At 43.2% G+C, this 25,529-nt stretch overlaps 2 protein-coding genes and 1 pseudogene across 2 annotated transcripts; 2 read left to right on the forward strand and 1 right to left on the reverse strand.

Moving 5' to 3' along the window:
* Nucleotides 1–1,021: 1,021 nt before the first annotated feature.
* LOC125547234 lies at nucleotides 1,022–3,979 on the forward strand (annotated as a pseudogene).
* A 3,291-nt stretch (nucleotides 3,980–7,270) lies between these two features.
* On the forward strand, nucleotides 7,271–9,069 carry LOC125546034 (protein yippee-like At4g27745). The gene is made up of 3 exons (XM_048710145.1): nucleotides 7,271–7,548; nucleotides 7,992–8,095; nucleotides 8,593–9,069. The coding sequence occupies exons 2-3, from the start codon at nucleotides 8,003–8,005 to the stop codon at nucleotides 8,818–8,820; spliced, it is 321 nt and encodes a 106-aa protein (XP_048566102.1). The 5' UTR covers nucleotides 7,271–7,548; nucleotides 7,992–8,002; the 3' UTR covers nucleotides 8,821–9,069.
* A 126-nt stretch (nucleotides 9,070–9,195) lies between these two features.
* Nucleotides 9,196–15,990, reverse strand: LOC125546033 (DExH-box ATP-dependent RNA helicase DExH9-like). Its single transcript, XM_048710144.1, has 13 exons — nucleotides 15,625–15,990; nucleotides 15,211–15,411; nucleotides 14,888–15,106; nucleotides 14,310–14,651; nucleotides 13,982–14,197; nucleotides 13,184–13,434; nucleotides 12,713–12,836; nucleotides 11,900–12,173; nucleotides 11,274–11,419; nucleotides 11,005–11,154; nucleotides 10,695–10,927; nucleotides 9,971–10,235; nucleotides 9,196–9,854 (listed from the first exon to the last, which is right to left on the reverse strand). The coding sequence occupies exons 1-13, from the start codon at nucleotides 15,910–15,912 to the stop codon at nucleotides 9,576–9,578; spliced, it is 2,988 nt and encodes a 995-aa protein (XP_048566101.1). The 5' UTR covers nucleotides 15,913–15,990; the 3' UTR covers nucleotides 9,196–9,575.
* Nucleotides 15,991–25,529: the final 9,539 nt, after the last annotated feature.

A 25,529-nucleotide genomic window follows, 5' to 3' on the forward strand; every position in this document is an offset into this window, starting at 1 on the left:
AAAGCCTTTTCTTAAGCACAAATGCGGTACTATTTTTAGCAAGCAATCTCTTCTACAATAGGCGGTCTGATCAATCCAAAATATTGAGGCTGGATTGAGATTTCTCTCTAAATCAAACCGGATTGGAATGCAGGTATAAACCAGCAGCAACCAATAGAGGAGTCAGCCGGTTATGATGCAGCAACAGGTAGACCACTCAGAGACTGAATACAGCTAACATTAGCAGCAAGTGCACCATCACTAACAGGAATCGTAATGGTCTCAAGCATGTGCTTCCTTTCTTCTTGAAGGACCTTGTTTTAAACTTTCTTAATGTCAGGAAGTAGAAGTACGGTGAAATAGATCGAGTATCAAGTATATTAGTGTGTAAGGGTTTCAATGCAGACTTTGATGGGGATCAAATGGCTCTTTCTGGAATTTACTTTTGAAAGCCATCAACCAGAGAACGAAGAATCACTGTGTCCGCCGCAAGAGCAAGAGAAGAGAAAGGATTTCTCTCCTTGAAGAGACCGAACTAGACTAGTGGCCGGATGGAAGGGATGGGACTAACTACGTTCCAAAGACTTGATCAACAACATCTGTTCCTTAACTCTCTGTATCTGCCCTTTTTTATATCAACATTCCGAATTGAGCTCTACTACCGGAGCCTTTCGATAGGAAGGAATGGAATCTTATCTTACACGAGAGGCCTCTTTCCAAGCCCTCTGTGCAATCTGAATAGGATTCGGAGTCTCCTTCATTCACTGCCAAGCTCTAGTAAATATCTGAGTGAGTAAGTTATGGATCTAGTTTATGAGCAGCTTAACTAGAAAAGCAAGCAGAAGGAATAGAAGAATGAAATGCAGAAATAGGGGAAGGGCGGGTAGCATTTTCAAATGCCAGTTTGAGTGAGACAGTTTCTGTCTGGCCCCCCACTTTTAGGCTGTTCTTCCATTCTGCCTTTGTCTTGCTCTAAGCTACCTGACTTCCTTCCTTTGTTCTTCCATTCTACTTTGTATGATTCTGATCATCAGTTCTTATCGATCCCATTTTAAGGACAAATCCTGATGTTGGTAAAATATACGTGTTGATCAAGGCCAAGGACAATGAAGCAGCCATGAAAAGATTGAAGAACGAGGTATGATGATTACTTCGGACTACTTTCTGTTCTTCATGCAAATGACCATATTTTCCGTCTGCAATACAGGTAGAAGATACTGAGTTGTTCAGATGTTTACAGGAAATCCATGGGAAAAACTACCACAGCTTTGTATTAAGCAAGCAGGTTCCAGTCGTTGGTAATTTCAGGGAAGCCTACATTGGCATTGCTCCTGAGTTAGCCAAAGAGATCGCGGAAGAAGTGGATGTTATCGTAAACTCTGCAGCAAATACCACTTTTGATGAGAGGTTCGTGAAGCTATACTAGTCTTGCACCAAGGATTGCTTCCATTACTAAATGTGTAAGTTCACATTCCATAGCAATAAAAGTATTGCAACTTGCAGGTATGATGTAGCACTAGACATCAACACCGTGGGGCCATTCCGGATAATGAGTTTCGCGCAGCGGTTTCGAAGACTGAAGCTCTTCTTGCAAGTATCAACAGGTCAGAATGCCAAATAAGAGTTTCTTGTGGTCGAAATCAAATGGTAACCTGTTTCTATTAATCTCAAAAGCTTACAAACAAGCTTTAGCAGTATGTTTACATGTCATGTTTTTGGCCAAACAGCATATGTGAATGGGCAGAGGCAAGGTTTCATACTAGAGAAGCCATTTTGCTTAGGGGATACCATAACAAAAGGGATAGGTTCCTCAGATTTTTCGGCACATCAGAATACCGTGTTGGATATCGAGGCTGAGATCAAGTTGGCTTTTGACTCCAGAAGGCATTCTTCTGCCTCTGCTTCTGTTACTCAAGAAATGAAAGAGTTAGGTAGTCGAGGTATTCTAGTATTTCCCTGTTACATTCTCATGTCTGTAGATACGAATACACACATGAAGTATTTGATTTGTGCAATTTATTTATTCATAGGGCCAAACTCTATGGTTGGCAAGACACTTATGTGTTCACAAAGGCCATGGGCGAGATGGTCATCAACTGCATGCGAGGAGAGATACCGGTGGTAACAATCAGGCCAAGTGTCATAGAGAGCACATGGAGGGATCCCTTCCCAGGTTGGATGGAAGGAAACAGGTAAATGCTAAACCCAAATCTGAGGTTGCGGATGTCACATATATATGTGATGCATCCTCGTGTGCTTACCAGATAATGAGCTATTTCCAGGATCTAGCAGTGCGTACTAACTTTTGACGGGTTGATTCTTCGGTTCAAGTGATGGTGGGGGATCAAGAAGAGTGGCTATGTGGGGTTTGAACTTGGACACGGGATTAGCTTAATTTGGATAGTTCATTTTATCACTCCACTGGGCCCTTGGCCTTTCTCCCTATGTGGATGGATGATAAGAAAAATGCCAATCGAACCAAGTAAGGGCTCCGCGTGAAGCATATTATGTAGATCTAGCTGACAATAATAACTGAGATCCTATACAAATAACGCATTAGCGACCCCTTGGATAGACAATTCATGCTACTCGACTCACCATCACTCTTTAGACCCTTCAAACTCAGAGGCAATATGAAAATAATCAGGAGCGGGATAAACGAGTTATACCCTCCAATAGGCCACGCAGAGGCCGCGGCTTTGGTGGCAGCAGCGGCGTCCTCGGCGGCCTTCTTGTCGGCTTCAGCTTTCTCGGCGGCGGCACGGTCGGCGTCGGTGGACATGGTAGGTGTGAGCTCGGCTCGGCTCAATCCCGCAACCCACGGCGCGTCGTGACGAGGCGTGCCGTGCCGTGCCGTGCCGTGCCGTGGCGTGGCGTGGCGAGGCGGGCGGCGGAGGAGGAGTGCGCGAGGGCCGCTTCTCTTCTCAAGCTCCAATAGCATGTAGAAGAGAAACCCTTATAAACCACTCCAACTCTCCTTCCACTTCCGGGGTGGGACTAAACTTCCCACTACACCTAGTGCCATATAACCCACATGGGCCCTTAGAGATTTTTCAGAAATTGCAATATGGGCCTAGAGCCCATCTCAGATTTCAGCAATTTCCTCATATGACAAACAAATGCAAGCTTCAGTGAGAAGCTTCAACTTCATGCCCTGTGCTCCCATCATCACCAACCAAAGAAGGAGGTCCAGCAATATTATACAGATGGGCACAGCCATCAAATTTCGAACTCCTCATCACAGTGGGATGAAATGGTTGTGGCGTTGGAGGTGCTTGTGGTGGTTCTTGTTGTGGTCGTGGTGGCGGTAGTGGTGGTAGTGGTAGTGGTGCCATTGGCGGCGGAGGAGCATCTGGTGGTGGTGATTGTGGTGGTGGCGGTTTTGGTGATGGTTCCGTCGCCGGCGGTAGTGGTGGTAGTGGTAGTGGTGCCATTGGCGGCGGAGGAGCATGTGGTGGTGGTGATCGTTGTGATGGTTCCGTCGCCGGCGGTAGTGGTGGTAGTGGTAGTGGTGCCATTGGCGGCGGAGGAGCATGTGGTGGTGGTGATTGTTGTGATGGTTCCGTTGCCGGCGGTAGTGGTGGAAGTGGTAGTGGTGCCATTGGCGGCGGAGGAGCATGTGGTGGTGGTGATTGTTGTGATGGTTCCGTTGCCGGCGGTAGTGGTGGAAGTGGTAGTGGTGCCATTGGCGGCGGAGGAGCATGTGGTGGTGGTGATTGTTGTGATGGTTCCGTTGCCGGCGGTAGTGGTGGAAGTGGTAGTGGTGCCATTGGCGGCGGAGGAGCATGTGGTGGTGGTGATTGTTGTGATGGTTCCGTTGCCGGCGGTAGTGGTGGAAGTGGTAGTGGTGCCATTGGCGGCGGAGGAGCATGTGGTGGTGGTGATTGTTGTGATGGTTCCGTTGCCGGCGGTAGTGGTGGTAGTGGTCGTGGACGGGATCAAGGGATGCTCCGCTGGTGGTGCAACCGTTGCTGCGAGCAGTTCACTGCCCATTGCTTGAGACTCGAGGTGATGGAGTGATGGAGATTCTAGGTCCCTGGTTGGCTAGCTTTGCTGAAGATAGTAGTTTTTTAGGAGCACAATGTTCTTTGTTTGCGGCCAGCTGAATAGAACAAATGCACGCCCCCAGTTAGTTGATAAAACTAGTTGTTCAAAGTAACAGAACTTGGAATGCAAAATTCATGAGGAAATAACTAGCAGCAGTTACAAAAAGCATGTACCTCCCCTGCTCTGCTCTGCTATGCACTATACCTCCTCCAAACTTACCATACACTGCTAAAGAAAGAAAATGTAACTTGCTCAATACCTCCTCCAAACTTACCATACACATCAGACATTCCAACCATGTAAAAAAAAGTGGCGCTTTGATGGGAGTGGACTATCCATAGCTTATCCATATATATAAAAAAAAAGGTCTGCAGGTGTTGCAGGAGCAGTGAGAGCTAGCAATCAGGTGGACTAAGTTTGTTCGATGTCTAAGTTTGTTCTTCCATCTAGCTGCACGAGTAGGCTCCTAAGACCTGCCATATCCATATGTTCGTTTCGACGAATTATCTGCAGCTTCAAGCTGCGGGACCTGATAAACAACCTTTGCTAGAGAAGCAAACTGTAAAAACTCACTCAGTTGTCTATTTGCACAAGAAATCGCTCGGGTTGTCTTGAAATCAGAAAGATGTACGAGCGTCACACACAACACAGGAGCGTAGGAGACGAGCATTATCATTGATTTTATTATCTTCTTCTTACTTAATTTGTTTGACGGATTGGGTTGCTCTTAGGTTACCTAGAGTAGACTACTAAGGGTAAGCTTGTTTTCCCATCTATCCCCCGCCCCCGGCATGAACTCCTGGGCGCCCCTGTATGTGTATGTAGCCCTAGAGACTGCACACATCTACTACAGTACAAGTCTCTCTAGTAGGTGGCAACCTTGGTGAAGAAGGGAGACGCCTGTAAATAAATCCGTGGAGACGAGTTGCATCTAAGCTACAGATGGAGATGGGGGGACTGACTGAAATAGCTAGCTTCAATGGAGTGGAGTGGAGTAATACAGGCGCGCGTGCATCTTACCACCGGCCGGCGCGCGTCCCCCTGCTCGCACTCGGCCGCGCTGCAGCGACGGCAACGCCTCGCTCGCCCTCCGGTGGCCAAGACAGGCTAGTCCCCCGCCGCCGCCGCCGGGGATGGACAAGAAACCTGGAGGAAGGCCGGCCGGGCGGGGAGCGTGTCTCCCATCTGGGTGGGGATGGATCGAATCGATGGAGCAGCAGAGCACACTACAGAGAGTGTGCTCATCTCTGCTCTACCTCTACTTTTTTTTTTACGCTAGCTAGCTAGCTGCTACGGCCCATTCACTCGAGGCCCAAGCAATTTAATCAGGACTTGGGTTCTACTGTACAAGCTACAAGTTCACGGCCTTCTATCAAGTCATGCATTTTGCATTGCGTGGCTCCAGCAAACAACTTGGACTTGTTACAAGTTTTGCTGTTACTCAAAAACAAAAATTACAACTTTTGTTCACAAGTAGTTTAGACATGCCAACATTTTTCTAGGAATTCTTCTCTAAAACAACATTAAAGAAAATTGGGCATCATAAACCAATTTTACAAAGGCACGTGAACATTTGTTTTCTAATAATGTGACGTGAGCGTTTCTTAACACCGTAAACACTTTTTTATATGTAAGTAAGTGGACATTTTTTGAATGGCGTAAACATTCTTAGTTAAAGTATGTGAACATTTGATTTAAGAAACAATGTGAGCATTTTTTTTCCAAAAACATCTGCACTTTTTGAACCGCATGAACTTTTTACTAAAAGTAACCTAATATGATTTTTTCACAGTGTGAACAATTTGTGCTTTAAAACATGAAAAGAGGAACAAACTCATAGTTAAAAAAACATAAACAAATGGTTCCTATTTTTCCCATGTCCTACTCTTCCTCGCCAGTGACCACGCCTTCACTTCACGGGTCTCATCTCCGCCGGGCATGGACACGGCTAACACCGGAGGGGAACAACAATAACTTGAAAGACGAGCGTCGACTAGGTTTAGGTCCGGTCGCTTTTGTTTAATGAAATATGTCGAAAATGTAATGAATGTGCTTTCATTCAGATGAAAATCATCCGGTTTGCATGTATCATCTGCTTTGCTGAAATCCGGTTTGGAATGTATCCGGACATAGTTGGATGGTCGGCTGCCGCATCAGTATTCGTGTACTGGTTCCCATGAGTCAGCGGACGGATACAATGTCCAATTTTAGAGTCAACGTTGGAGATGCCCTAAAGCAGCAACTCTCAAAAGTGCACTTGTATTTTTCCCTTCCTAGAGACAAGCAATTTTGCCTCTCAGGTGTATATGCACCTGATATGGAAGCATAATTTAGTAATTACAAAAATTCAAGAAACTCGTAAACTTTTTTGAAACAAATTTGACCTTGTATTGTACTCGTATAAATAAATCCACCATGGAATGACTTTCATGGTATTCTTGGTGGAAGAAAAAAACTTTTTTTCAATACAACAGAAGGTCAAGTTTGTTTCTAAAAAATGACTTTTGGACTTTTTTCGTAGTTACCATTTTTTTTACCATAGCAGATGCATATACACCCTTTTTTAGTTAAAGGTGCTTATACGCCCGAGAGCCAAAGGTATATTTCTAAGAGCAATTAACTGGAGGTTACCTCTTGCGGGGACCTCTGACAGTCATTTTTGGTGCCCCTTAAAGCCGTGCCAAGTGGCGCGTCTAGCTGCTGTCACATCGTCACATGTCGTATTGGGCGCTCAGCTAGGTTTTGGAGGAAAAAATTCAAGGAATCCTTTTCCTTTGCATGAAAAAATAAATTTATGCTTCCATAAGAAGCATAGATTTATTTTTTGTGGAGACACAGATTCTTGAAAAAAGCAAAAAAAAATGGCACAAAAAAATCATGCAAAGTTTTGTTGCTTCCGCGAGAAGCACATATTTGCTTCTCGTGGAGGCACAGATTTGTTGCAACAAGAAGCACAGCTATGCTTCTCGGAAAGGCAAAAAAAATCATGATCTTTTCATAAGAGAAGCACAAATTTGTTTCTGTGAGAAGCACAACCGTGTTTCTTGGAAAAGGAAAAAAAAAGTCGTGAAGTTTTTTTACGCAGTTTTTTTCCTTGCACGAGAAGCACATATTTGAGAATCACCATTAACAACAAGTGATTTTGCATATTTCCTTTTTTTTGAGACATTTTGCATATTTCCTGAGAAGGGGAGTGGTCCCAGCCCCTCACGTCTCGTTTCTTCTCCCCGCCGTCTTCTTCTTTTTCTTCTAGTAGGAAAAAAATAAAAATAAAAAGTCTTTCTTCTCCTTTCCCCCAAATCGATCGACGGACGGACAGAAGAAACTCCATGGCGATTTGGTTCTAGCAAGCTAGGTCTTCCCCTCCCGATTATTCCCCTTCCTTCCTTGTCGCCCCCACCGGCTGCTACATCGACAGAGCCTTCCTGCGACTTCCCGGCCGCCGCGCATCCAATCTGCACGCCGAGTGGCCAAGGGACTGGAGGAGCAACAAGTACTTACCTTTCAATCGGCGCAATCAAGGTATGTATGCTTCGCCTCTTTCAATCGGATCGGAGGGTTCCTCAGGTGGCCACCACTACACTAGTGATTCTCGCTAGTGCAGAAACCAAACATGTACAGAAAAGAAAAAAAAAACCTGCAGCTGGGTTGTTATTGTTGTTATATACTACGAGAGAGTATCATATAATCCCTTGCCTGCAGTTTTTGTAGCATCTGTTTATGTTTACTTAACAACAATCACACGAAGAAGATGACTATTGATCAAGGCATATTAATAGTGATAGTTAACTGTGCTCATCCCCTGATGATCATTTAACGCGAATCATCGATAAACTAGACATAGACATATTATGTACTCCTATCTAAAAGTGTTGGGCAGTCAGTCATGCTCTGTTTCAGACAAGAAGATATCGTTGTGCGCTTGTTAGATTCCTAATTCGTTCGGTGAATCGGATTGGCCGCAGGAAGGAGATAGATGGCAGAATTGGTCGGGCCGCGGGTGTACAGCTGCTGCCACTGCCGGAACCACGTCTGCCTCCACGACGATATCATCTCCAAGGCCTTCCAGGTGAAGAAGAAGTAGAACCAAGCACAATTATTTAATTTGCTTCTCTTCCTTGCTGACTTTTAGCTGCATTAGGGGGGGTCAAGATTGGACAGACAGAGCTTAATCAATCAATAGGAACCTAAGTTTAATGTTGGACTGCTTGGGGATGTCAGGCTAAAACAAAACTAGCTGCGGACTTGTAATTAATTATCCAATCTGAGCACGTTTCTGTAGTTGAGTTTAGCATTTGTGTTTCTATACTTATATACTCCCTCTGTAAACAAATATACGAGTTAGTGATCTAAACGCTCTTATAAAAGTTTACAGAGGGAGTATATTGGAGTTTCAGAGATACACTGTGATCTATCTGTCGCAGCAGTTGCAGGAGGCTGTCACATGTAGGAGCTCCATTCAGATGTCGAGACCTCGATATGATATGCTATGATCTGTCTTATCTCAATTTTGATTGTGTTTGGAGGATAAATTCTAATACTCTGCTCTTTTGGCTGCTGTTCTAGGGGAGGAATGGCCGTGCGTTCCTCTTCTCCCACGCCATGAACGTCACCACGGGGGCCAAGGAGGACCGGCAGCTCATGACGGGGCTCCACACCGTCGCCGACATCCACTGCCGTGACTGCCGCGAGGTGCTCGGGTGGAAGTACGAGCGCGCCTATGAGGAGTCCCAGAAGTACAAGGAAGGCAAGTTCATATTCGAAAAGGCCAAGATCGTGCAGGAGAATTGGTAGCAAATTAAACAAAGATTCAACCAACCATGTGTGCTCCCAGGAGAATGCTCTCTCTTCTTTGTACATAGCTGCAGTCCGTTTTCTTCTTTTTTAAACTACTACTACCAGTCTGTTGGTGTTATTTCCATGCCATTTGTAATTTGTTCTTTGAAATGGTTTGTGATTTGTTGTGTGGGGAGACAGAATTATCCTCATTTGTGTGGGAGCCATTTTCTCATTGGTCATAAATAAAAATGGATGGTTTGACAATGTATGATTTGTATTTCCTTGCTCAGATTAGTTGTATTTCCTCATTGATTTTCATAAACAGATGGCTCATGACAAGCAACACAAACACATTGATTTGATTTGAGATGAAAACAAAATTCAGGAACATCAAAAGAAAAATACTATCAGACACTCGTCATTCTCCGCATATCAATTCAGGTACATCTCTAGTCCAATTCTCTGTTTCTGTGTACAGGGAAGAAGAAAAAGGATACAAGTTTGAGTCCTTGGACCAAAACCCTAATCAATTCAATCACGACTTACTGCTTCTACAGCCTACAAAATTGTATCCCCGCCATGGCGACAACATGCCGCTCCGTGTTACAGCAAACCAGTCAAGGGAGCCCGACCGTGTCCATGTCGATGGCGCTGGACAAGAACAGCAGACATGATAACCTCTCTACCCCCCCCCCCCCCCCCCCCCCCCCCCCCCCCCCCCCCCCCCCTGCGCATGAGCTCCTGTGATGGAACCCAACCACACAGGAGAGTCACAAGTACAGCGACGCAGCAAACACGATATCCCTCTTAATCTTGCTGACCGCCTCCTCGAGCTTGGCTTCGAGCTGGGTCTCGCCGATCGACTGGGACGCCAGGATCAGCTGCTGCAGGACCTCCTCCAGCCGCCTGATGGCCCTGATCAGGCTGCCCTCGAACACCTGTGTCATCTCCATGATCTGGTGGAACTTCGACCCTCTGGCCCACGAGTACACGGCCTCCATCACGTCGGGGCGGAAGGAGTTCACGAAACTCTCAACATCGATCTGGATCTGTCATCAGCAGGGCCATAACAAAAACAAGTTTCAGCAATTGGGATGCAATTCTGAAGCATCAAAACAGCACAACTGATATGGTATGATTTTCTGGTACTAGCATTATTGAGTACCTTGCATTCAAGCTGGAGGTTCGCGACCCTTCGCGCCGTCTCTTGCAACTGGTAGAAGAGCAGGTCGAGCTCCTCCCTTGGCTTTGGGGCATCCTGAAGCTTTTCCTGCCAAACAAAGCAAGAAAGCAGGGCCACCATCTGCTCCACAGTAGCATCCTTCAAAGTACCACTGAACATAAGCTCGGTCAATGTCAGTTCGTCAGCTGAGCTGATCTCACATGCCACTTTGCCCTTTATTTCGACTACATCCTCACTGGTGATATATCTGGAATCAACAAGACACCCCAATAAGGTTTATGAAAAACAAGAAAATGCAGATTGACGCAGCAGACAGTACTTTCTATTCATGCATGAAACAAATAACATGAACTTCCATATATCTACGAAATACATCTCTAATTTTCAAACAATGAGGTTATTATTTAACTCTAATAGTCAACGATTGTTCTAGCAGAATAGTTAGAGTTTTGTGCTTGTTTCCATCAGGTGCCCAAGCAGAAAGATCATAAATTTGTTCTGCAAATATTTTCTCAAAGAATACTACTGTGCTTCCTAAGAATCCAACATCTGCAGGGCACAACAGCAAGGGTTTTTGTCACAAACATGAGAATGTTATGTTGCCTAGTTCACCCAATATTCGGTAACATGGAATTTCATTTTGCAATTTTCCGAGATGCAAGCACACCAAAGACAAATAAAATTTGGGTGTCAGAGGATGCATTACCCCAGCCTACGAAGAACTCGTTTTCGTGCCTTGAGCTCGTCCTTAAAGGCTAGAGCAGTCGAGGCCCGCATTGTTTTCTTTATGGACTTTATTTTGGCTTTTATTTCTTGCTTAGCATGCAAGAGCTTCAGCTTCTGTTGGATATGGGGAGCATTACGAATGTCATGCTTCTCAAATAAGCTCTCAAGAGCTTCTATTCTTCTGGCAGCTTTCCGGTAGGAGCTAGATTTTACCTGAAAGGAACAAAATCATTAGAATTGAAAATGAGAAGAGGAAGCATGGCAATATGATATGCACTAGATATTCTTACTTCCATATCTTCTTCTGGATCCAAGAGAGGAACCCCATCTTTAGCAAACCTTGAAAGCACTTCGTCAACTTTCCTCAATGTGTTTTCTCGAGCTTCTACAGGCAAAAGATCCTTGGGTATGTACATCCGAACGCTACTTAGTCCATCAATCTGTTTATTTAGTTCAATTTAGGATTAGAGTAAGAAAACAAACAGCTTTGAAATGTGATAAAATATGGTTAGAAGTGGAACATGACAGGTTAACTGGTGAAATGGGAGAAGTAAATTACCTGAGAAAGTGGCAATGAAATAACAACCGGTTCTCCACGGGATTTGAGAGGAATAACCTTCATTGTCTTCTTTCCACTTATGTCCTTGATTACAGAACATCTGGTGAGGACATCAACAGTGTAATCACAATCCTCGGGTCTTCTTTCTGTAAGAACAAAAACCAGAAGTCAGCGGAGCCAAAATAGCTAGACAGTACCTCCCCCTATGTGTTGTAAAGCAATGACCATAAAACGTTAGGATCACATTGTAAGAGGGTAGGAACGAGGTAGTCTGAAACAAACAAGCTTAAGCCATTGTGTGAGTTGATGGATCAAAGAAGGGAACCCGTGAAGGAGTCATTCCTTCAACTGACACAACAAAACGGGTTAATGTAGGTGAGCTTACTGACCATTCACACAGAGATTGCTGCCATGATGGCTGCAGTGTGTAACTGGCTAATTAGCCACCAAGCTCATACAGGCTTCAGATCTTCCACAAAGGGAATGCTATATAGTTTCTCATAAAGGGAGATTACTGCCCACTTGGCAATGGCAGGTTAATTCTATAAAATGAAGCTGTATGATCTTAACACTGAACCCCATGAATAAAATAGCAAAACTAACAGAGAAAAGTGTATGTATGTTACCTTCAGCATTGGTTTTCACCTTCTCAAAATTTATTATAATTCCCCACGACACATTTTCGTCAATAGAGAAGGTGGACCCATCTGTACTGTATTGAACACGAACAAGCCTTCCGGATTGCAAGAAAGGCAGAACATATTTTGGCGAAAGTACAATATCACGGACATCCTTCTTTAAAGTTCTGTACTGCTGTAAGAGATCATAGTAGTCCTTCACGCTCTCCTCGTCTTCAATAACCATGGAACTTCTTTCTATTTCCAGTTCCCTGACTTGCTTCTGCACAAAATTCAAACAGAGGAATGTCAGGATAAGTTCCTTGCAGCAATGCTTTGGTTGCTGGGGTTTTCAATGTAGAGCGAAAGGCACTGCTATGGTAGGTGACACCAGCCAGTTTACCAACATTAACTGCCATTCTAACTGGTATATGCATCCTCTTGACACATCCAACATAAGGGTTTACTGCACGTATGCATGTGTGAACACTCATGAACGCAACCAACACAGTTCAGGTACCATTCTGAACAAACTTCTTCTTTCTAAACATGCAACAATATCATAATAAATGGCAAAAGGCAGGTAATAAAACATTGTTGTGGCAGGAACATCTTAATTTAAACAGTGGGGAATACCCCTAGAAATAATTATACTACAAAATATATATTACAGCAACCTTACAAAAGTATCCATGAGATTCAAAGAACATGCATGTATGCCCAAAGCTAACTAACAGGATCATGGGCGAAAGGACAAGAGGCAGACTACAAATGGTATAAGTTTATTCAAAGAAAGAAAATGCTTAGAAAATTTTAACAGACCTCGAGATCAGGGAGAACTCTATCTGCTTGAAATTGGTAGAATGAATGCCGAAGAAGCTTTTCCGGGTCACCATCCTCAGAGCGCAGTTGATTCAACAACATGTTGTAGCTCAAATGAAAGGCACTAATCAAGAAGATAATAATATCAGAGCCAGCAATATAGAAGAAAAATATGCATTTAAGCAACCGGAAGAAACATAAGAGATACAGAAACAGTAAATGAGAACTTAAGCGATGCTAACTCAAGATTCCGAGATGCAATGAACTGATATAGCATGAATGGACGAAACTACCCAGTTATCACAATAGATATGGCGAACAAAATTTTCAAGCATAGTGCAAACCAAGTGAAACATCAAATCCCAGTCTCTGTTCTCCTCAAGATGGTCTTTCCATTCACACTATTCAGCTGGAATGTATGTATGTTATTGTTCTAGATAGAAGTAGGAGCAAAGAATACATGATACAGACCTGTTCAAACTATCAGCACCTCCTTTCAGCATCATTTTGGCAGTTGAGGGTTCCATTTTCTCATCTACCATCAATATGCAGATACCACGCAGATCAATACCTCGACGACCAGCACGGCCGCTCATCTGAATGTACTCTCCACTTGACAACCATCTGAACCTATCTCCGTCAAACTTACGTACATTGGTAAACACAACAGTCTTTGCAGGCATGTTCAATCCAATACTGAATGTCTCTGTGGCAAACAGACACTACAACAGCAGATTTCAGTATCAGCAAGAAATTATTAGTCACAAAACACAATTATCACTTACAATTCAAATAAAATAAATACTCCCAAATCATCAGCTCATAAATCATGACACAGAATAAGATCAGTAAAATACTTGGCAAAATTTAGACCTCTCACTTTCTTTCAATCAAGTTTTACAGTGCTATTGTTCATATAAGAGTAAGGTTACCACTTACCAAAAAACCTAACATACACATTTTTACATTGCAAATTCAAGAAGAACATTCCATGTTCACTACAAAACTGCAATACAACAGCAACTATCCTGATGACCTAAATCCGTCATCTGTTACTTTGATGTGAAACACTGAAACCAAGAACTATAACCTCACTTTTAAGGCACATAGTTTTAGCTCAAGAGAAAAGCTAATAATGATGTTATTCTTCCAAAGACAAAGCAATAGCCCACTAGGGTATAATACCATACTTCCAAAAATATACTTCCAAAAATATGCTACGAAACAGTGGCAGTCCGAGAAGCCATGCGATCAGTAACATTTGCTAACCTTGATGAGGCCCTCTTGGAAAAGTATCTCAATCACTTCCTTTAAAATGGGCAACAGACCAGAATGATGCACTCCAATGCCACGTTTCAATAAGGGAAGCATATTTGAAACCTGGGGAAGCTTTTTGTCATCATCTGAAAGCAAATCCATGGCACTCCAAAAAATGGTTTCAATGTTCACTTTCTCATCATCTCCATTCAAGTCCATCTTGGCCATCTACAACACAAGCAGGGCAGTCAAAATCAACTAAGAGTCTAAGACATTTACTTCCTTGAGCCATAGAAGAGTTATATCCTCTAAATCAACTAACAATCTAGAAAGAACTTACCTGCATAGCAAGAAATTCACACTCTCTTTTGCTAAAGCTGAAAAGTATCACAGGGTCATATTGACGCTGAATTATCATTTTCACCATCTTGAATATGTCACTTTCTTCGTTAGTTTTGCCTGCCGAGACGAGGCCCTTTTGCCGCTTCCCGTTTTCCCTCTTCTTGTCACTGCCAGTAGCAGGGGCAAGGACATTCAGAGATTTCTGAAAACTGTCCTCTCTGAACTTGCCGTTTTCATCAACGACCAGGTATAGGCCATCACCTCCAGCAGGAAATACATAATGCTGGAGAGGTGTAGGTCGGTAGTCGGTGTATACTATATGACAAGGTTGCTTATGTACCTGAGGAACAAAGTCGTAATACCTTCATTATGCATAACACGCATATGCTGGAAATATAGATGAATGGTTGACCATATATGAAAACAAATGCATTGAGGCAAATTGACATTTATGTGCATCAATATAATGAAATTTATGTGCATGTCCCTTTACTGAGCAGAGAACTTTCTTTTGATCTCTTATGAACTATCAAAGTCAAGGCAACAACAGAAAAACAGAGGGAAATGCAGACAAACCTTGGCAACCCAATCAGCAAACTCCTTGGCATTAGGTACAGTTGCCGAGAGGAACACAAACCGCGAGTTTTTGGGAGCCATCACAATACTCTCCTCCCACACCACTCCCCTCTCCCTGTCACGCATGTAATGCACCTCATCGAAGATAACCCAAGCGACTTCCCTCATCACCTCGGACCCCTTGTACTGCATGCTGCGCCAAATCTCCGTGGTCATGACCTGCATTTCCGAGCACACACACACGCGCGCGCTTTAAGCACCAAACAGGCATATGCACAGAGGGAGAGTACAAAACTCAATGTGGTTGGCGATCGATCTGGTACCAAGCAAGATGCGTTTGGCTCGATGGTGACGTCCCCGGTCATGAGGCCGACGTCGGAGAACTCCTCCTTGAACTCCCTGTACTTCTGGTTGCTGAGGGCCTTGATGGGCGAGGTGTAGATGACCCGCTGCTGGTTGCGCAGGGACATGGCTATCGCGTACAGCGCCACCACCGTCTTCCCCGCCGACGTGTGCGCCGAAACCTGGTAGATGAAACACGCATGAGAGGCAGGCAGGCAGCCACTGAATTTCCTGTGGGGAAAACTTGGCGGCAGGACAAATTGCCCAGTCCAGCAGGCGGAAGCAAGTAAAGACCAAATTTTTACAGTGGAATTACATTAACCAGGAGAGGCTGAGCCAAGAGCGGCGTGGTTGGGATGATGCGGGGAGGCGCGGGGATTGGATTTGCTGCTCACCATGACGGACTCGCCGTTGTCGAGGCAGCGGATGGCCTCGGACTGGAAGGGGTCGAGCGGGAAGGGGAACGTCTTGGCCGGGGCCGCGCCCTCGCCGCCGCCCGCGACGACACGCGGGCCGGAGGCGGACGCGTCGTATCCCTCGGGGTAGGAGACGTCGTGCAGGCAGGCGACGCGCTCGGCGGCGGCCGGCAGCAGGGGAGCGGCGTCCGCGCGCGGCGCCTTGAGAGGGGGGTCGGGCCCGTCGGCGGGGGCGTCCGCGGCCTTGCGCTTGAGGCTGGCCTCCATGGCGCGGCGGGCGGCGGCGGCGGCGGGGGGCTAGGGTTTAAGGAGGGGAGTGGTATCGACTGGTCGACCGCGGGGAAGAAAGAGAAAGGTTAGTGGTGGAACTTGTCTGGCTGAAGAGCCTCTGTATTTGGGGCCCACCTGTCAGCGACTGGGTTTTTTTAGTATATACACCTTCCGTCCCATAATATAAGAACGTTTTTGAAACTACACTAGTTTCAAAAACGTTCTTATATTATGAGACAGCGGGAATACTACCAAAGGCCCATGCGTTACAGTAGAAGAAAAAAATCATACTAATCTCCAATGGCCATTACCATATTTTGCTACACCACTAAGATACACAATCACTCTCAATTTCATGAAATCATGAACATCTTTTTAAACTCGTGCACATATTTGAAATCGTGAGCATTATTCAAATTCGTGAACACTTTTAAAAAAATGCAAATATTTTCTAAATTTTAAAATATTTTTTAATTCATGAACATTTTGTGCTATTTTCAAATATATCTTTAGCATTGTGAACATTTTTTAAAACAATTTTCAATAATTGGCGAATATTTGTAGAATCGACGATTTTTTTTAAACTGATGGAACAATTTTTTAAATTCATAATATTTCTTATTTAACGAACAATTTTTTAAATGCGTGATCATTTTTTGAATCAGCGAACATTTTGTGAATGAATAAAATTTTTATAAGTCACGAACAATGTTTGAATTTTTCAGATATTTTTTCATTCATGAACATTTTTTGAATTGGCTAAATTTTGTCACTTTCATTAAAAAATACATTAACTTTTTTCAAAACCATGAACATTTTTTATTTCCCGAACATTTGTTTTCAAAATTTTGAACATTGTTTGAATAAGAATACATTTTTTTACAAAATCATAAATATTTTTTGAATCTAGAAACATTTTATGATTTATTAAACATTTCATTTAAAAATTATCATTTTTTATTTTTCTGTACTTTTTAGAAGTCTCAAATTATCTAAAGTAGTAAAAAAACGAAAAATAAAATAAAAAATGAAAAGATAAAATTTTAAAAACAAGTCACCCGGACATGGGCCGGCCCAAATGGGCGCGCTGCGTCTTCCCCAGCGCGCAGAGCACAGTATAGAAGTTCCCTACTGCATGGGCCGGCCCAAGCGAGGAATTCCTCTGTGTGAAACGTTTTTATATCAGGTGTGTAACATTTTGCAACTTTCGGGGCTATTTCCGTGACGTACCGCTAGAACAATATCCCTTTTATTATAGGTATATAGATTAGAGGTGAGAGCAGCTACAACCAAAATTGGCAAATCTGACCCTCAAACGTTCGTACGTGTTTGCGGACAGTGACCGGCCAGGTCTCAAATATTTCATTATAGAACTGGATACCTCGAATCCATACTATTGCACCCAACGTAAACCGATTTTTAAGCTGAGCTCGTCCGACTCCGCCATGCCCATGTCCAGCGGTTGGCTGCGCTTCCCAAAGTGTTGGTCCGGTCGCCGGCAAGGTAGAGTGGGGATGGGACACGAGCTGGCTCATGGGACTCAAGGGACCGTCGTCTCCCATGCCCTATTCTTCCTCGTCGGAGGCCGAAGGCCGGTGGACGTCAGATCAATGATAGCCGGCAACATCCACCACGACGCGGTTGCGGCGCCCGGACTAGTGCACCATACGGGGCGCCAGAGAATGCGACTCCGCCTCAACAACGTCCACCGCCGCGAGGGCTGCTGTCGCCTCCCTCGCCCACTGCCTCGCACGGCGGGCACGCCGCACCATGTTTGCGTCAGACGACGCCCATGGTGCGTCCATTGATACATCTCCAACGTATCTATAATTTTTGATTGCTCCATGCTATATTATCTACTATTTTGGACATTGTTGGGCTTTATTATCCACTTTTATATTATTTTTGGGACTAACCTATTAACCGGAGGCCCAGCCCAGAATTGTTGTTTTTTGCCTGTTTTAGGGTTTCGAAGAAAAGGAATATCAAACGGAGTCCAAACGGAATGAAACCTTCGGGAACGTGATTTTTCTCACCGAACATGATCCAGGAGACTTGGACCCTACGTCAAGCAACCAACAGGGAGGCCACGAGGTAGGGGGGCGCGGCTACCCCCCAGGCGCGCCCTCCACCCTCGTGGGCCCCCTGTTGCTCCACCGACATACTTCTTCCTCCTATATATACCTACGTACCCCCAAACGATCAGATACGGAGCCAAAACCATAATTTCACCGCCGTAACTTTATGTATCCACGAGATCCCATCTTGGGGCCTGTTCCGGAGCTCCGCCGGAGGGGGCATCGATCACGGAGGGCTTCTACATCAACACCATAGCCTATCCGATGAAGTGTGAGTAGTTTACCTCAGACCTACGGGTCCATAGTTATTAGCTAGATGGCTTCTTCTCTCTTTTTGGATCTTAATACAAAGTTCTCCCCCTCTCTTGTGGAGATCTATTTGATGTAATCTTCTTTTGCGGTGTGTTTGTTGAGACCGATGAATTATCGGTTTATGATCAAGTTTATCTATGAACAATATTTGAATCTTCTCTGAATTATTTTATGTATGATTGGTTATCTTTGCAAAGTCTCTTCGAATTATCAGTTTGGTTTGGCCTACTAGATTGATCTTTCTTGCAATGGGAGAAGTGCTTAGCTTTGGGTTCAATCTTGCGGTGTCCTTTCCCAGTGACAGTAGGGCAGCAAGGCACGTATTGTATTGTTGCCATCGAGGATAACAAGATGGTTTTTTTATCATATTGCATGAATTTATCCCTCTACATCATGTTATCTTGCTTAAAGCGTTACTCTGTTCTCTTGAACTTAATACTCTAGATGCATGCTGGATAGCGGTCGATGTGTGGAATAATAGTAGTAGATGCAGGTAGGAGTCGGTCTACTTGTCTTGGACGTGATGCCTATATACATGATCATACCTAGATATTCTCATAAATATGCTCAATTCTGTCAATTGCTCAACAGTAATTTGTTCACCCACCGTAAAATACTTATGCTCTTGAGAGAAGCCACTAGTGAAACCTATGGCCCCCAGGTCTATCTTCATCATATTAATCTTCCAATACTTAGTTATTTTCATTGCTTTTATTTTACTTTGCATCTTTATCATAAAAATACCAAAAATATTATCTTATCATATCTATCAGATCTCATTCTCGTAAGTGACCGTGTAGGGATTGACAACCCCTTATCGCGTTGGTTGCGAGGATTTATTTGTTTTGTGTAGGTGCGAGGGACTCGCGCTTAGCCTCCTACTGGATTGATACCTTGGTTCTCAAAAACTGAGGGAAATACTTACGCTACTTTGCTGCATCACCCTTTCCTCTTCAAGGGAAAACCAACGCCAGTGCTCAAGAGGTAGCAAGAAGGATTTCTGGCGCCGTTGCCGGGGAGGTCTACGCAAAAGTCAACATACCAAGTACCCATCACAAACCCTTATCTCCCGCATTACATTATTTGCCATTTGCCTCTCGTTTTCCTCTCCCCCACTTCACCCTTGCCATTTTATTTGCCCTCTTTTTCTCGCTCGCCTTTCTTCCGCCATGTCTGAATTAAAAAGGGTTGGGGGTTCTCTCCCGAGTTTTAGTACTTTGGACAACCCTTCTATTCTCGCTAAGCTCATAAATAAGGATACTATGGAAAAACCTAGCGGATATCAATGATAATCTAATAATTTTGATGAAGATGATTCCGGATTTTTCGTTATTACTTGATGAATCTTTGAAAGATGCTTGTATAGACTATTAAGGATCAGGCTAGCTATGTGCCTCAATACCAAATTGAAATTTACTTAAAAAGCTTTTATATTGCCCTTCCTTCTTCTTTTAAGCATGTCTTAGATTCTATATTTGAAGAAGGCTTTCTTGAAGGGGATGCCGTAGACACTTATGAAAAATGAAAACCATATTTGGGCACCCCATGAATGAGAAAGTTGAATCTACATCTCTTTTGCTCTCTTACCAAAACGAATCTATCAAAGAGATGAAGGCTAGCTTAGATACAAATTTCCTAACATACTTAATCTTTCTTCTACCATCAATAGCCATGTGCTTTATCAAAATAGAAAGATTAATTCCATAGATAGCAAGTTTGCTCTTTTCTTCCCTAAAACCAAAGATGGCAATACCTAGATCTATTCTTGCTTTATGCCTAGCTAGGGGCGTTAAACGATAGCGCTTGTTGGGAGGCAACCCAATTTTATTTTTATTCCTTGCTTTTTGCTCCTGTTTAGTAATAAATAATTTATCTAGCCTCTGTTTTGGTGTGTTTTTTGTGTTTAATTAGTGTTTGTGCCAAGTAGAACCGTTGGGAAGACTTGGGGAAAGTCTTGTTAACTTGCTGTAAAAAACAGAAACTTTAGCGCTCACGAGAACTGCTGTCATTTTTATTTGGAAAGTGCTATTTAGTTAATTATTTTTGCAGATGATTAATAGATAAATTCCTCACGTCCAGCAATTTATTTTAGAATTTTTGGGTTCCAGATCTTGCGCTAGCTACAGATTACTACAGACTGTTCTGTTTTTGACAGATTCTGTTTTTCGTGTGTGTTGTCTTATTTTGATGAATCTATGGCTAGTAAAATAGTTTATAAACCATAGAGAAGTTGGAATACAGTAGGTTTAACACCAATATATAAATAAATAATGAGTTCATTACAGTACCTTGAAGTGGTGTTTGTTTTCTTTCGCTAACGGAGCTCACGAGATTTTCTACTTTAAGTTTTGTGTTGTGAAGTTTTCAAGCTTTGGGTGAAGATTCGATGGACTATGGAATAAGGAGTGGCAAGAGCCTAAGCTTGGGGATGCCCAAGGCACCCCAAGGTAATATTCAAGGACAAACAAGATCCTAAGCTTGGGGATGCCCCGGATGGCATCCCCTCTTTCGTCTTTGTTCATCGGTAACTTTACTTGGAGCTATATTTTTATTCACCACATGATATGTGTTTTGCTTGGAGTGTCATTTTATTTTATTTTGTTTTGCTTGCTGTTTGAATATGATAACCCACAAGTATAGGGGATCGCAACAGCTTTCGAGGGTAGAGTATTCAACCCAAATTTATTGATTCGACACAAGGGGAGCCAAAGAATATTCTCAAGTATTAGCAGCTGAGTTGTCAATTCAACCACACCTGGAAACTTAGTATCTACAGCAAAGTGTTTAGTAGCAAAGTAATATGATAGTGGTGGTAGCGGGAACAAAAGTAAAGACAGCAGAAGGAATGTTTTTGGGATTTTGTAGTGATTGTAACAGTAGCAGCGGGAAAGTAAATAAGCGTAAACCAGTATATGGAAAACTCGTAGGCACGGGATCAGTGATGGATAATTATGCCGGATGCGGTTCATCATGTAACAGTCATAACATAGGGTGACACAGAACTAGCTCCAATTCATCAATGTAATGTAGGCATGTATTCCGTATATAGTCATACGTGCTTATGGAAAAGAACTTGCATGACATCTTTTGTCCTACCCTCCCGTGGCAGCGGGGTCCTATTGGAAACTAAGGGATATTAAGGCCTCCTTTTAATAGAGAACCGGATAAAGCATTAGCACATAGTGCATACATGAACTCCTCAAACTATGGTCATCACCGAGAGTGGTCCCGATTATTGTCACTTCGAGGTTGCCGGATCATAACACATAGTAGGTAACTATAGACTTGCAAGATAGGATCAAGAACTCACATATATTCATGAAAACATAATAGGTTTAGATCTGAAATCATGGCACTCGGGCCCTAGTGACAAGCATTAAGCATAGCAAAGTCATAGCAACATCAATCTCAGAACATAGTGGATACTAGGGATCAAACCCTAACAAAACTAACTCGATTACATGATAAATCTCATCCAACCCATCACCGTCCAGCAAGCCTACGATGGAATTACTCACGCACGACAGTGAGCATCATGAAATTGGTGATGGAGGATGGTTGATGATGACGATGGCGACGAATCCCCCTCTCCGGAGCCCCGAACGGACTCCAGATCAGCCCTCCCGAGAGATTTTAGGGCTTGGCAGCGGCTCCGTATCGTAGAACGCGATGATTTCTTCTCTCTGATTTTTTTCTCCCCGAAAGCCAATATATAGAGTTGGGGTTGGCGTCGGAGGGTCTCTAGGGGGCCCACGAGGTAGGGGGGCGCCCCCCACCCTCGTGGGCAGGGTGTGGGCCCCCTGGTCTTCATCTTTGGCGAGGATTTTTTATTATTATTTATAAGACATCCCGTGGAGTTTCAGGTCATTCCGAGAACTTTTGTTTTCTGCACATAAAACAACACCATGGCAATTCTGCTGAAAACAGCATTAGTCCGGGTTAGTTCCATTCAAATCATACAAGTTAGAGTCCAAAACAAGGGCAAAAGTGTTTGGAAAAGTAGATACGACGGAGACGTATCAACTCCCCCAAGCTTAAACCCTTGCTTGTCCTCAAGCAATTCAGTTGACAAACTGAAAGAAAGAAAGAGAAACTTTTACAAACTCTGTTTGCTCTTGTTGTTGTAAATATGTAAAGCCAGGATTCAAGTTTATAGCAAATATCATAACTAACCACATTTGCAATAATTCTCAGGTTTCACAATTACTCATATCAATAGCATAATCAACTAGCGAATCATAATAATAAATCTCGGATGACAACACGTTCTCAAAACAATCATAATATGATATAATAAGATGGTATCTCGCTTGCCCTTTCTGTGACCGCAAAACATAAATGCAGAGCACCTTTAAAGATCAAGGACTGACTAGACATTGTAATTCATGGTAAAAGAGATCCAATCATAGTCACACCCAATATAAATTAACAGTGATGAATGCAAATGACAGCTGTGCTCTCCAGCTAGTGCTCTTTAATAAGAGGGTGATGACTCAGCATAGAAATAAATAGATAGGCCCTTCGCAGAGGGAAGCAGGGATTTGTAGAGGTGCCAGAGCTCGGTTTTTAAATAGAGATAAATAATATTTTGAGCGGTATACTTTCATTGTCAACATAGCAACTAAGATATGGCGATATCTTCCATGCTAAACACATTATAGGCGGCTCCCAAACAGAGTGGTAAAGTTTATACTCCCCCTCCACCAACAAGCATCAATCCATGGCTTGCTCGAAACAACGAGTGCCTCCAACATACATCAGGTCCCAGGGGGAGTTTTGTTTGCAATTAATTTTGATTTAGTTTGCATAAAGCATGGGACTGGGCATCCCGGTGACCAGCCATTTTCTCGTGAGTGAGGAGCGGAGTCCACTCCTCTTGAGAATAACCTGCCTAACATGGAAGATAAGGGTAGCCTTGGTTGTTACATGAGCTATTCGAGCGTACAAAACAGAATGTTTATTTGAAGGTTTAGAGTTTGGCACATACAAATTTACTTGGAACGACAGGTAGATACCGCATATAGGAAGGTATAGTGGACTCATCTGGAATAACTTTGGGGTTTAAGGGATTGGATGCACAAGCAGTATTCCCGCTTAGTACAGGTGAAGGCTAGCAAAAGACTGGGAAGCGACCAACTAGAGAGTGACAACAGCCATGTACATGCATTAAAATTAATAAACATTGGATGCAAGCATGAGTAGGATATAATCCACCATGAACATAAATGTCGTGAAGGCTATGTTGATTTGTTTCAACTACATGTGTGAACATGTGCCAAGTCAAGTCACTTAAATCATTCAAAGGAGGATACCACCCCATCATACCACATCATAACTATTTCAATAGCATGTTGGCACGCAAGGTAAACCATTATAACTCATAGCTAATCAAGCATGGCATAAGCAACTATGATCTCTAATTGTCATTGCAAACATGTTTATTCATAATAAGATGAATCAAGAATGATGAACTCATCACATTTACAGAAACAAAAGAGGTCGAGTTCATACCAGCTTTTCTTATCTCAGTCAGTCCATCATATATCATCATAATTGCCTTTCACTTGCATGACCGAATGGTGTGAATAATAATAAGAGTGCACGTGCATTGGACTAAGCTGGAATCTGCGAGCATTCAATAAACAGGAGAAGACAAGGCAATATGGGCTCTGGGTTAAATCAACAATAATGCAAATAAGAGCCACTTCAACAATTTAATCATGGTCTTCTCCTATCGACCCCCAAAGAAAAGAAAAGAAATAAAACTATTTACACGGGAAAGCTCCCAACAAGCAAAAGAAGAACGGGAAATATTTTTGGGTTTTCTTTTTACTTACTACTACTACGGCAGTAAAGTAAACTACTACTAATTTTTTTGTTTTTCTTAAGGTTTAACTAACACACAAGAAGAAAGGAGGAAAAAGAAAATAAACTAGCATGGATATTACAGTGAAAGAGTATGAGCACCGACATCTAGCAATGAGTGTGTGTGAACATAAATGTAATGTCGGTGAGAAATACGTACTCCCCCAAGCTTAGGCTTTTGGCCTAGGTTGGTCTATTGCCAGGGATAGCCTGGCGGATACCCGTAGGTGTAGTTGGGGTCGTACTGCGACGAAGAATAGTTGGGATCATATTGTGATGCAGCGGTTATCGCCTGTTGAGCTGCGGCGTGGAGTCGGGCTGCCTCCGCTCTCCTCTCGTACTCATCTGCCTCCTCTCTGGTAATAGTATATCTTCCGTTTGCCTGGTAATCAAAGAAGGTAGGAGCAGGGAGAGTAATACGGACAACACACCGTTTATCAAAAATTAGTCGATATAAGAGAGGTGATTCAGGCCTCTCAACAAACTGGTGCGAAGCCATAGAGTTATAATCTAAGTATGCAGGAGGCAACTCCGTATCACCCTCACGAATGTCTATCTCAAGAAAATTAGCTAAGCGGGTTGCGTAAATTCCTCCAAAGAAATCTCCATTATATCTATTATGATGCAACCTACGAGCTACAATGGCTCCCATATGATAAGATTGGTCTCCTAACACGGCACTCCTGAGAATGCTAAAGCCATGGACACACATGTGACATGCTTCATCCTTAGCATTTATGCATCTACCTATGAAGAGAGCAAAATTATGTATAGCAGGAAAGTGAATGCTCCCTATGGTAGCTTGCGTTATATCTCTAGATTCCCCTACAGTTATACTAGCAAGAAAGTTTCTAAATTCAGATTTAGGGGGATCCCTAACACTACCCCATGATGGAAGTTTGCAAGCAAAAGTGAAATCCTCTAAGTCCATGGTATAAGATTTGTCATAAAGATCAAACATGACTGAAGGAGAATTACGCGAAGATGAATACTCAAACCTCCTCACAAATGAACTTGTGAGATCATGATATTGGGGGCATTTGTCTGCCTCAAAATCCTCAAGACTGGCATTACGCAAATATGCGTTAAATTCTTCTTTAATTCCCGCACGGTCCATAAAGTTTTCCGACGGCCATTTGCAAGGTCGCACTAGAGCATCTCTTGGTGGTTCCTCATCAGCATCACGCATAGCAAGCCTGGGTCCTTACTTCTTGGACGAACCACCCTGGTGAAGGAAATATGCAAGGAAATATGCCCTAGAGGCAATAATAAAGTTATTATTTATTTCCTTATATCATGATAAATGTTTATTATTCATGCTAGAATTGTATTAACCGGAAACATAATACTTGTGTGAAT

The sequence above is a fragment of the Triticum urartu genome, chromosome 3, assembly GCF_003073215.2.
Source record: "Triticum urartu cultivar G1812 chromosome 3, Tu2.1, whole genome shotgun sequence".
NCBI classification, from domain to species: domain Eukaryota; kingdom Viridiplantae; phylum Streptophyta; class Magnoliopsida; order Poales; family Poaceae; genus Triticum; species Triticum urartu.